Source organism: Triplophysa dalaica, chromosome 21, assembly GCF_015846415.1.
Source record: "Triplophysa dalaica isolate WHDGS20190420 chromosome 21, ASM1584641v1, whole genome shotgun sequence".
NCBI classification, from domain to species: Eukaryota; Metazoa; Chordata; class Actinopteri; order Cypriniformes; family Nemacheilidae; genus Triplophysa; species Triplophysa dalaica.
Window position 1 is genome coordinate 872,504 of NC_079562.1, and position 12,832 is coordinate 885,335.

The 12,832-nt window shown below is 39.6% G+C and overlaps 1 protein-coding gene across 2 annotated transcripts in view; it reads left to right on the forward strand.

The window, feature by feature from the left end:
- Positions 1-12,832, forward strand: part of gli2b (GLI family zinc finger 2b) — a 59,720-nt gene that overhangs the window by 4,475 nt on the left and 42,413 nt on the right. For both annotated transcript variants that reach the window (XM_056735520.1, XM_056735521.1), the window contains one exon: positions 8,365-8,478. In XM_056735520.1, coding sequence (XP_056591498.1) covers positions 8,365-8,478 — 114 coding nt within the window. The remainder of the gene's footprint in view (positions 1-8,364; positions 8,479-12,832) is intronic.

Below are 12,832 nucleotides of genomic sequence, written 5' to 3' on the forward strand. Positions count from 1 at the left end.
TTATTGTTAAACCTGCCCGACCGTCAACAAAACATTACTGACTCGTAATGATGCCTTAACTGCATCTAGAGTTTACATTTGTGCCACCTTTGGGATTAAAAAAATCATGTTTCTTTAACTGCTATTTCATTTTTTTCTTTTAAAATGAAAATCAACTTTAAACTATATTCTGTGTTGCCTAGTCTTCATAGTTACTCTCATGTTGGTATTTGACTGAAATATGGATGTTGACACATGGCCTTTAGTAGTGTGTTAGACATCCAGAACTAAAGATATAGACAATTAAGATTGAATTAGTTTTTCATTGATGTGGAGGAGATTACGGTTAACTTCATTCTGTTGTGTGTAAACTGCATGACTGTTCGTGTCCGTCTGCGCAGTCGGTGTCTGCGTCTGCATCATCGTCTCACATCATAGGCTTCAGAGTGTATGAAAATGAGTTTATCATTTTGTTTTCTTCAGTGAGTGCTAGAAAGATAAAAATGTGCATTTTTTCTCTCCGCTGTGTCATATTCAGCTGTAAATATCTTTCTAAAATCAATCACCCTGAAAAAGGGAATATTTGAGTTTTCAAAAGATTATATATTTTTAGCTGAAATTATTGAGGAAGATGAGCGAGGCACGGCACCAAATGCAACTTTTCTTAAAATCATTAATCACATGGAAAGATTGATTCAATGTTAATATTTAGCTCTGCTTTTGTTCCATGTGTTGTGCTGGTTTAAGCATTTAGAAAATTAGATTTGCTCATTTTGTGTTGTCTCTTCAGTGCAAGATAGCATTAATTTTCATATTGGATCGTAAAAGGTGTGATCCGTACCTGTTGTAAAGTATGGAAGTAACCTGCAATTTTTCTTTTCAAAAACGTTATAGATCAATATATACAGTACACAATGTCGGGTCGCGGTTAGATAGAATCAAAAGAAGAGAACATCTGGCGTATGATCAGTAAAACCAGAGCGACTGACATGATTCACACAGAGAAACGTCTGAAGAACCTCCTGCTGTACTGAAGAGGTTCGGTTTCGACCCGTCACACATGAACTCCAGAAGGATCTTCATCAGACAATCAAGCATCGTCTAATTACAGAGAATGAAATCAGATCATCTCTCTCTCCTGAAAGGACATCACACAGCACCAGGCGCTTTGAAATCAAAGATCGGCGGGCCGCTGGGGCCACGAGATCTTCGCCTCTCTATGAAACGTGATGGGTATCCGTAGCGCCTCTTGGCCGCCTTTGATTCGCGACTTAATGAATTCCTGAAGGGATGCGGTAACCGGATGATATTCCTTTAATAACCCAAGAATATTCGACAGCGCTAATACAAACGGATCATCTCGTTCAGCGCTGATAGAATTGTACGTGTTGCAGATAAATGGCTGATAGCAGAAAATCCCTGACGGTTTTCACCGGGGTTGGCTCACGGCCGGCGCTCGGCTCCGGTTCAAACGTGTTTAACAGCTCGGGACATGCAGCGCAGATGTTTACATTATTCACGTTCGGTTATTCCAGAAGATCTCTGTGGAGATCTCTCAGAGATGTTTGGAGTGTGCGTATGTTCTGTATTAGATTCACACGATGACGGATGAAATCAAGTGGTGTCGAAATGTAGCTCAACTGCAGAAGAACTGAAAGAACGACTTAAACTTTGACTTGGTTTCTCCTCTGATGACCTTCAGCTGGGCTTTACTTTCTCAATGTGGTTTTCAAATCAAATCAATTGCACACTTTGCGAGCACAGTTCGAGACATCATTGAGATCTCTGTGGTCTTTCTCTCTTAGTTCTCTTCACGTGAACTCTAGCGGTGTTTAAAAGAGTCCCCGTCAGACAGAAGAATCATAACATCCCGGAGAGGAAGTTTACGTTACGGCCCTGCTGTTCAACCAAAAGTGTCTCTTAAAAACACCATTTGGCCTCCAGATCAAAGTGTGCTGTGAAAAAAAACACCCGTGACGGCCGAAGAAACACTGAGGCGAGAGGGTCACGTGCTGTGTTTCTCTCTCGTTTGGCACGTGCGTGATGTGATGGTCCTCGTGTAAGACCTCCATCCCTGAACTTCAGTGAGGACTGAACATCACAACATCTGTTTATCATTGGCCACACTGATGGATATGACCCGCAGGATATTACACTTAGCGGCGGGGGGTGTGATCAGAGCCGTGGGGGTCTCCTATCACCTAAACTCACACATGAGTCATGACACACACACACACACAATCCATTACTGAACATTTCTGGTCTGTCTGAGTCACATTGAGACATGAGTGAATCAGATCTGAATGTGTGTGTGTTTTGTCTTTTAAAGGAACACCCCCCTTTTTTGGATATAGGCTCATTCTCCAACTCCCCCAGAGTTAAAAAGTTGAGTTTTACCGTTTTGGAATCTATACAGCCGATCTCCGGTTCTGGCAATAGCACTTTTATCATAGATCATTTAATCCAATAAGACCAGTAGCATCGCGTTCAAAAATGACCAAAGGGTTTCGATATTTTTCCAATTTAAAACTTGACTCTTCTGTACTCATATCGTGTGCTAAGACCGGAGGAAAATGAAAAGTTGTGATTTTCTATGCCGATATGAACAGGAACTATACTCGTATTCCGGCGTAATAATCAAGGACGTTTGCTGCCGTTGTCATGAGATATCGAATCAACCTGCGTATTCGGTCCCCTTCAGGACTCCAAGTGATTCTATAAGCTGCAAGAACGTCTATTTGGGAACTCTTTTAGCGCCTGATTGCAATTCTTACAAAATAACATTACGATACGTGTCACTAGAACTTTGCTAAAATGACCATTAACGTCTTTTACATTAAGTGCTTGCTATGCTAGTATGTATATGAGGCTATGGGTAGTGAAATTCTGTTTTAGTTAGCTTATGTATCGACTAGCATAGCATATAACTACGTGGTTAGCCAGCCAAGCGAAAAAAACTAGCCCTAGCACTTACCAAACATTCACAAAAGTGTGAATTTTTATACCAGTCGGGGTCCTAAAGGGGACTGAATTCGTTGGGGGACTTGATACCTCATGATACCATAACATGGCCGAGCAGGCGCTGTGATATCACGCAGTGCATGTGGAAGTGTGGAATGTGGAAATGCGCTGCGTGATATCACTGCGCCTGCTGTTTTAAGTCAAGTTTTAAATATGAAAAATATCCAAACTCTTTGGTCATATTAAAACAAATGAGTTAATCTCAAAACGGTTTGCGTATCATATTCATCATCATGGTTTCTTTGTTTAATGTCGACCTAATCTTCTTTGTTGTTAAACGGTATGATGTGATACCGGTTTGAAAAGACTAGATTTTCTTTAGTTTAAATTTAAAGTCTATCGCAGCTCTGTTCTTCCAGATCCCAAAAGTGACCAAACGGCAGAAATATCGCATTTACTTTTTAAAGCAAATAATGTGCTTTGTTATGATATCCTAAATTTGATAGATCTGCTGTATCTTTGTACACTCATGATGCGAAAACAGGTGTCTTATTTGTATTTTATTATTTCTTAAAGAATTGGAAATGTTACGTCCGAGCGATCGTTGATACACATATGAGAACTTTCCCAAGTCTCGTGATCTATGAAAGAGCAAATCCTGAGCGATGAAGATCCCTGGTGAACTTTAGGTGTGCTGTTGAAGATTTGTTTTCTTGCGTTTTAAGATGCATGAAGCTCAAATAGTAAGCAAATACACTCGCGTTACATTACACACGAGTTGTGGAGTTTGAACTATGGCAGTGGTTGAATACTTCGAAGAGAGCGAGACGAAGCCAGATCTCGGCACTCTCTCAGGGATTTCGCTCTGTTGACCTTTCAGTGTTGTGTCAGATCCATTTGTTTGGCCGACAGCTCGTGCTGTAATTCTTCAGTTGGTGAGGTAGGGGGTTACGTTGAGTAATCCAGTGTGTAAGCCAAACGCTTTCCAGAAAGCCTTCCGCGCCTGCGATACAGAAACATTCATTACTGGAGACGACAGAAGATCTGTGTGGATCTGTTTTCAAGGAATCAGATCTTTCTGTCTGCTTTAATGAGTTTTTTTAAACACACGGCTGGATTTACATTGCACATTAAACATCGTTCTGATGGTCTATATGTGACCTGCTGCGTTTTGACTCACTTTGACCCAGAAACACACTTTGAATCTAATGCATTCAAACCAAACAAACGTTTGCCTCTCTATCGCCACCTCTGTTGGAAACATACAGTTGCATGTTATTTTAAGTACTTTGCATGAGTGAAATCAAGTCAGATGACATAACTCGCATAATTAGACCCAAATCGTTATTATGAGCTTACTGATGTTCTAGTTTTATGTACTTGTATGTATGGTTGAGAATTGTTGAGAATTTTATCGATTCTGATTCTGATTCTGCTTATCGATTTCGATTCTTACCGATTCACATTTTCGATTCCGTGGTTGAAGTAAAACATTAAGATATCAACCTGTATGGTCACTCAGCCTGCTTATTGACTTGTTTGTAAACAATACATATTATTATGAGCACAGTTTTGTGTATAGACTGTTTACATATTTTTCTACATTTAAACTTTGCTGACTGTAATAAAAATATTGTTAATTTTCATAAGGTCATTTAGTGAGATAGCATCAGATCACACAACAATGTACAAATATGCACACAGGAATTGATGAGAGGAATTCAAATGTTAATCTCAAGTATCCGATTCCTATTCCTTTTGTTTACGATTGGATTCCTAGCCTTTGGAATTAGATTTTCGATTCCCAACCCTAGTTCTATCAAACTAATTTATAGATTGCAATAAAATGAAAGTTTTTATAATGGTCAAACTGTTTCTTATTTGAACGGTGATATAACACAGTGATTTATCTTTTGTTAATTAGTTTATTTTTAGTAAAGCAACACTATCGTATGCTGTGTGGTAATATGTTTTGCTTTTTTATGCTGGTAAACTTGTATACATTTGTACAATCTCATTTGTGTATTTAATAATCTGCTTTATCTGTTTTTTGTACATAATTGTAAAGTTTTGAATGATTCACATAGTACAGATTCCCATGAAATCTTCACCTGGTGAAACAGCTTGATTTAACTGTGTGATTTGATGTTCAAAATTTAATGTTCAGGCTTTGATTTCTGATCTCTGGAGAGGACTGTTGGATCTGTTAAAAACAAACATGTGGTTTATTGGAACACAATGACATCTTGAGGGGGTCTCTGCTCAATGATCTCCCCCTCAAGTCTCTTTTGTGACCCGTGAATGGCTGTTTGTGTATCTAAAGACACCGAGCGCTTAGAAATAATGATCCTCTGAGGCCATCAGAAGTTTGTTGGAAATGTAAATGACCATTCAATCCTGTTATACGTCACAATGTCTAATTACCATTTCTGTTTCATTTATAGTACGAGACTATTTAATGTTTAAAGATGTATATATTTGTCCTAAAAGAGTTTACTCTTCTACGTCTACTTAAGATGAAACTGATCAGAAATACAACATCTGTTGTCACGTGCATGAATTGTGTGATGGTTTCTTGTATATTCCTGGCACATTGAAAGTGATAATCCTTAGATCACGGCCCCTCTGACAGATGAATATGAGGCTTTAACTCACTGATCTCAGGCCAGCGCCAGCGTGTGAATGACCGCTGTTATTTCAGCGGCTGTAATTAACACGTTTTTGTGTGTGTGATGTGTGTTAATGAGCTCACACCCGCCGCAGGGGACGTCACATCTTTAGTCGGGACGTTGAATTGCCGGGGAGAAGCCCAAGACACCTGTTAGTCCCTTCAAAGGTCCCGCCGGCTCATAAACACACACAGACCGGACAGTCCGGACCCTTGAGAGCCCGTAAAAAACTAGCAATTGATTTTATATTCTATGCTGCGCTTTATAGACATTGATGCTTAACAATTTTGATGAGGCCCAATTTGTTTAAACTGACAACTGTCATGACCTTTATAATACATGAGATGTTTTTATGTGTTTGGGATGAGATGTGAGTTTTTTCTCGAAGTTACAGATTTAATTTCTATCCTTTGGATGAGATTTGGAATATTTTGCAGCTGTTTTTTGTTTAGTAAGCTCTCAGTCAGCGTACGCTGTGTGTCTGTGTTTCATTGAAGTATCAACCGAGTCTCCGATGTTTCTCACAAAATTGCTTGAGAGAAACAAAAAAAAACTGGATTTGAATAAATGTGATGAGAAATATTTGAGTTCATAGTGAGATCTTTGACTTTTGATTGCAGACGAGACAAATCGGAGCTCAGTTCAACTTTAATGACTGACACATTTGTAAAATTTCTGACTCTTTGAAATATCTGAGAGGCTGTTTACACAAGACCGCTTTAAACTGAAAACAAAAAAAAAACATTCGTTTTTGCCGTCCTTTTCCACGGAAAACTGTGCTTTAGTTGACTGAAACGCAAACTTTTGAAAAAGGCTATCAAAATGAAAAGGACGCTGTCGTTCTCAAAGCTTTGGTATTAGATTCTAGTAAAGTACCGAAGCCAAAATTTTGGTATCGAGCCACCACTAGCGGAGACTCACTATTTACATTCGCCAGACTTTAAACACACATATACGTCGACCAGCGGTATTAAAAACCACTTTCAGCCTATAACTGTGCGTGTGCCAAGGCACGTCCTGTTGTTTTACACAAGTTTTATCCGTTTTCCTGGATCCGTGTAAATGCAGACCGTTTTGACGACGCTGTCCTGTGTACGTGAAGCTTTTCAAAAACACAAAGGAAAAACGTTCTGTTTTTGGTCGTGTAAACGTGGCCTGAGACGCAGATGAGATGTCTCCATTTGCTCTCCTTTGATATCTAGGAGAAATACTTCTGTGATTTTTCTAATTTTTGCGCTATTCATAATTTTTTTCCTGTGGTAATTCTTGTCAGTCATACAGTATATTTCTCTCGTTTCGGTGACGGTCCTGGCACTCGTTCGCTCTCGTGACTCAAGCAGATTAAACGACGGCAGGAGAAACGGGAGAGCCTGTTGTTAGCGTTTGCTTGCGTGACCATCTGTCTGTTTGGTCTTTGACACCTGTATTATCCCGTCACACTGGTCCCAGTTTGAGCACCCGGCACTGAGCGCCACGGGGGCGTCTGAGAGCGTTCTCCATCACACCCTGACATCTCACATGATCTCCACGTTTGTCTTTCATTTGAGTCAAACTGCAGTAGACGAATGCCGAAACCTCTCCAAAAACACAACAGCATGCGAGGATACAACTCTAGATATTTGGATGTCCTGAACAGGTCCAACAGTACAAAAGCTGTATCTATGAATGATTTAAGTGATGTTGAATGTGTGGTTGTTTCTCTGTAAGGCTGTGGGGTAAGATGTGTCAGTGTTTGGTGCTGCCAGTGTCTGTATAGGGGGCGCGCTTTGTTTGGCGAAGGAAAGCGGAAACAGATGCACACGACCGTGTCCCGCCTTTAATCGGCTTACAGACAAGAAAAAAAGAAAAACAAATCCTTACTCAAGACGTTTCAATAAAGAGACATTAGTGTCTTGGGTAACTATTTTAACAGCTTTTACAACTCGTATAAGACAAATGATTTTTTTTAATGAGTTGAAGTGTAATTATGTTTACGTATTAACTGTGTTTGCTAAGTGAAGCATCATCTCTTAATGTTGCTCATTTGCTGAAGTTTAATTTGTGAGATTTTTCTAAGTCAACAAACGCTCCATCTGCAGCTCAGCATCACGGAGGAGGTGTTTTACACGAGCACCAGTGCCGTTGAGAGAGAGAGTCTCGACAACGCTAATTCAACATTTCCGCGCGTCACGTGATTCATGTATAGTTCCAGGAAGTCCTGTTTTCTCTTTAAATGCTTTATTTCCTGCATTTTTTTATTTAAAAGTTAGTCACAGTCGGTCTGTTTCGCCGCAGATCCATGCGTTACAACTTCAGGTTACCAATGAGAGACTTTGTGAACCGCCATGGCTGTGAAAAAAATGTTCTCTCTCTGTCTCTCAATGGCTCTGATGAGCACCACGTTTACAAAATCCCTCAAAGAATTCACTTATAACTTTTGTTAACAATGTTTTGTGTTACTTTTCTTGCCTAAACACTGTGATATGTATTCTTTTTTGCAGTTTTAGGGGATTTAAGACGGGCTTCAGACACTCTACACAACATGCATCATTAATATGTTTTTAATATGTTTGAATTTAAGGCAAAGTCATACATTTTCCTTCACTTTTGTGTTCAGACAAGTGTGAGGTTTTATAATCTGTATTGCACCCTCTGTCAGCTCATCGGGGTACTGACATCATCTCAAAAATTATTTAGTTAACAGTTGAGAATATTTTAGTTTTTTTCTGTTGTAATCATTGATCTCTCTCTCTCTCTCTCTCTCTCTCTCTCTCAGTATTTGTCAGAATGGAAACCGGTGTGCCCGCTGAGAAGAAGGACTGTAAAACGTCCTCTCTGGAGGGAAACGGCTTCAGCGAGCTGCCCAAAAAACTATCATCTCTGGCCAGAGGTACGAGTCTGTTCTTTAACACACGCTTTCACTTCCCGTCAGGATCCATGCTGTGAACGTGATGCTTTTATGTTGAAGTTCAGCAAGGTGTCCAGCGTGTCTATAATCTCTTTTCCCACATATAAAGTTTTGTGTCCTGTTGTCATATTTACTAAGTTTATTAAGTTTATGTCTCTACGACTATGAACCGATGGCAGGTGGTTTTAGGACCTGGGGCATTGTCATTATAGAGAGTCTAAAATTGTGAAGAAATGTCATCGTCAACCTTTTTCTTGCAAGCGACAGGCTGTGTGTTTTAAAAATGCACAAACGCAAGCATACAGATCTCTTCAAAGCCACAGACCTTTCTCTTTTTAGTAAAAGTTGATTTTTAAGAAAGGTGAAGCGTCCAAGCTTATACATCTCACCAGCATCAAATGCCCGTGAAATATACATTTCTAAGATAAAATGGCACACGGGGAGAAATGCTCATCATCTCTGATAACGGGCCAGAACCCAACGTTCTGTTCTGCGGCGCGTTTGCACTGAGATGAATCGGACGGGACTGAACTGATAAAAAAGGCAGCATGTTTTAAACATGTCTTAAGGAAGCGAATAATGATGCATCATTCTTACCTCCAGAGTATAAATGTAATGAATTAGTTAAAATGACAGCGGCGGACGACGTGGTCCCTCCGTCGAGCTCCACCTTTGAAATGGTAATATAGCTGTGGTTTGGTGAGGCGTTACACATTCACGAGAGAATTTGGTGGCCTGCCATTGTAAGGAAAACAGAAATGTGTGATTTGTTCAAGAAAGGAGCAGAAAAATAGGCCACACGGTGGAAAGCCAGCAGATGAATGGCATTATTTATAGAGCGCCATTTTCACTTTTACATGATTAATACGCTCGAACAGAAAGAAGACTTTATGATCATAAATCCTGGACTTTTCTCCATCGCTGCTCTGAAGATTTACAACCAGTCTGTGTTTTCTTACTAAAATGTGGTGTTGAGGCCGATGATGGCTGTGTAGTCTTTGTGGCGTTTCATCAAGTCTCGCTGTCATCTCACATATTTCTCTCATGGTTTCTGAAGATCGGTGATGTCACGGTCTTGTATTGACACAAACACAGTGAAGCTCATTTACTCTCTGAAGAATCTGAGAAACGCACGAGCTCACGTTGAGATCTCTGACTTTTGTATGCACATACAGTATCTGAGAACGTTTGGGTTCAAACTCTCGAGGAGATGCGTGTGAGATCAGGTGTTTTGTAGATGAAATATCTGCGATGCCAGGCAAGTTTATGTATAGCACGTTTCATACACAATGGTAATTCAAAATGCTTTACATAGAAATGATAAAAATTATCACAAAAAAACAAGGACTTTAAAAATGATTTAAAGTGAATTAAAACAGTTCAGAATAAAATGATCAGGAGAATTAAACCTAAGAAAGAAACTTAGATGAGATCTCTCTAATATCTCGATTATTTCTCATGTGCGTCTCAGCTGTTCTCCTGAGAAAAAGAAATGTCAGTAAATGTCTCTGTTCATATGTTAGTTGGAGAAGAGATGTCAACAAACTGAGCTCAGATTTGTCAAGTATGCAATAAAAATTCAATATTAGTGAAGATCTCAAAATCAACTCGAACATTTCTCATCACAATTACACAAATCCAGATCTCTACAATCTACACAATTTTATTTCTCTGAATCAATTTTAGGAGAAACCATTGAGACAATTTTGTCACGTTTTATTAGAGCTGCACATTGTAGGAAATCTGTCGTGGACATTAAATATGACAAACTTTCTCTAGTTTTATATCTGCTCTGTGGTCTTCGGAGTCTGGGGATGATATGACGGTGAGAGAGAGAGAGAGAGAGAGAGCATGTTTTAAACATGTCTGTGGACGAGTGATAAAAGTCGTGTATAATGAGACTGAAGGAGCTTCTTCTGACCTCCGGAGTATAAACGTAATGAATTATTTGAAGCGGCAGGACGACACGCGGCCCGTCTGAGAGCCGCTGAGATGTTGCCACAGCTCCGCCTTTGAAATGGTAATAAACTTTGTGCCGTTTTTTTTCATGATACGAATGAAAGACTTTGGTGGCCTGCCAGTATTTAAAACAGTCATTCATTGTTTATCAAAGAGCTTCTTGAAATTGGGACATTTGTCGTTTGACAATAAGAACAATATTTAGTTTTGTCTGCGGGGATGTTCCGGGCGAATGAATAATAAAGAGCGAATAAAAGATAATTATCATTTCAAACCCTATTTGTTTCAACTTTAATACTTTGTTTTAATTTTTTGCACTGAACATCAACAGTCTGTATGAGTTTTGAGTCATTTGCTGTGTAAAAAAGAAGCGCGACTGGAAACTTTTGTCTCATCTACGTCTCAGATTTCTCTTTTTTCATCGGAGACTAACGTTGATACACTGAGAACTCCATCAAATCTCCTGAGCTGTCAAAGAGAAACATCTGAGCGAAAAGTCTGAATGTTTTTTTAAGAGTTTTATGATTGGGCTCCTGCCGTTTTGCTCGGCAGGTAGTTTGAGTACCTGAGACCCCCCTCATGGTTTCCACCGTCGCACAGCTGTGTGTGTGTGTGTTGTGTGTGCACGTGTGTTTCCATATTTAGCAGACAGTGTTTTCTTAAGAAGCAGTTGTCTGAAACCGTCTCGCTGTTTACATTATGTTTACATTATTCTAACACAATTTTACTTGAATTCTTAACTGTTTTGAGTTGGCCAATTTGTAACGTGTGACCCTGGATCACAATACCAGTCTTATGGGCACATTTTTCAAAATTGAGATTTTTACATCATCCGAAAGTTGAATAAACAAGCTTTCTATTGATGTATGGTTTATTAGGATAGGACACAATCTGGTGGAGATACAACAGTTCTACACTCTGGAATGTGAGGGTGCCAAAAAATCTAAATATTGAGAAAATTGCCTTTGAAGTTGTCAATCAGAGGCACTGTAGCAGGCCATCTACTCACAAAAATAAACTTTTGATATATTTAAAGTAGGAAATTTACTAAATATCATCATGGATCATGATCCTTAATAACTACCCTAATGATTTTTGGCAGAAAAGAAAAATCAATAAATTTGACCCTAACAATGTATTTTTGGCTTTTTCTAAAAATGTTCCTGTTCTACTTAAGACTGGTTTTGTGATCCAGGGTCACATATGAATTGATACATTTCAGTAAGTTCTGCATGCGCACCAGTGACTGGCCCGGGTGTTGTGCTTTATTATTGCGTTTTCCTCAAAATGTTTTTTATAAAAATGTACGATAATTTATTGTACGATCCACATCGTAATAATTCAAACCAAATAGCCACATCTTAAATCTTGAAATAATTATGAATTTTCACGAGATGAGGTTGATGATTCTTTGATATATCTGTTTATATGTTAAAAAATTTTATATTTCTCCTGATCTTTTACTCTTCACAGCTGTAAAAAAACACATAAAATCCTTTTGAAGTATTCTTTACAAAATGACATTAAACTTGTGCTTAAACCTGACTCAACCAGGTGAATGTTTTCCCCACGACCATTTAAAGAAACTTCAGTTCTGTATGTCATCAGTCGTAAACTTTAAGCATCTTTGGTGTCTGTGAGGTTGTTTAGCTGTCGTACGGCCCAGTCGCGTCTCTTTCTTCACTCTCATGAATGAGCCTCAGCTGTTTGCCGGCGACAGAGCAATTACTTATCGCTTTAATCCGCTTTATTATTCCGGCCCGCAGACTCTGATAAGTGAATATGCAGCACGAGGTCCTTGAACCCGAGATCACATTCCCTCGAGTCTGCTGGCGAAGAGACGCACAGCGTTTTAATATACGCCGGCTTTATGGTCAATGTGGAGTTTACAACGGGCTGCGGCGGTGTTGTCACCTAAGTCATGCCCACCGCGAAGACGCCGCGGCCCTCCGCCATTAAACCGCTCTTGTGTTTTATGCCCTGTCCCACATTATTTATCCCCAGCAGTTTCCTCTCCATCAGAGAACACGGCTAATGCAGACTTTTAATATGTTATTTACACATAAAAAAACAAGCTATTTGTGTGAGGAGCGGGAAAATAAATGGGCCGCCTCTCCCCTGCGCTCGGTTATATCTGACTTTAACAATCTGGACTGCTAATAGAACCATTTATCACGAGGGCTGGTCATTTGTTTTATGTTGGGGGCCCGGGGCCCGCTCTCGTAGACCTCTATGCATATAATGAAGCTGAGCATCAGTCCACTGATTTCAAAGGGAAAACAATGCATGTATTCAATTAAAATGTGACCGAGTGTCCACGGCTCTCTCTCTTTTACCGGACACTCGCCTGCGTGGTGGGCCGTAGATATGTTCAGGT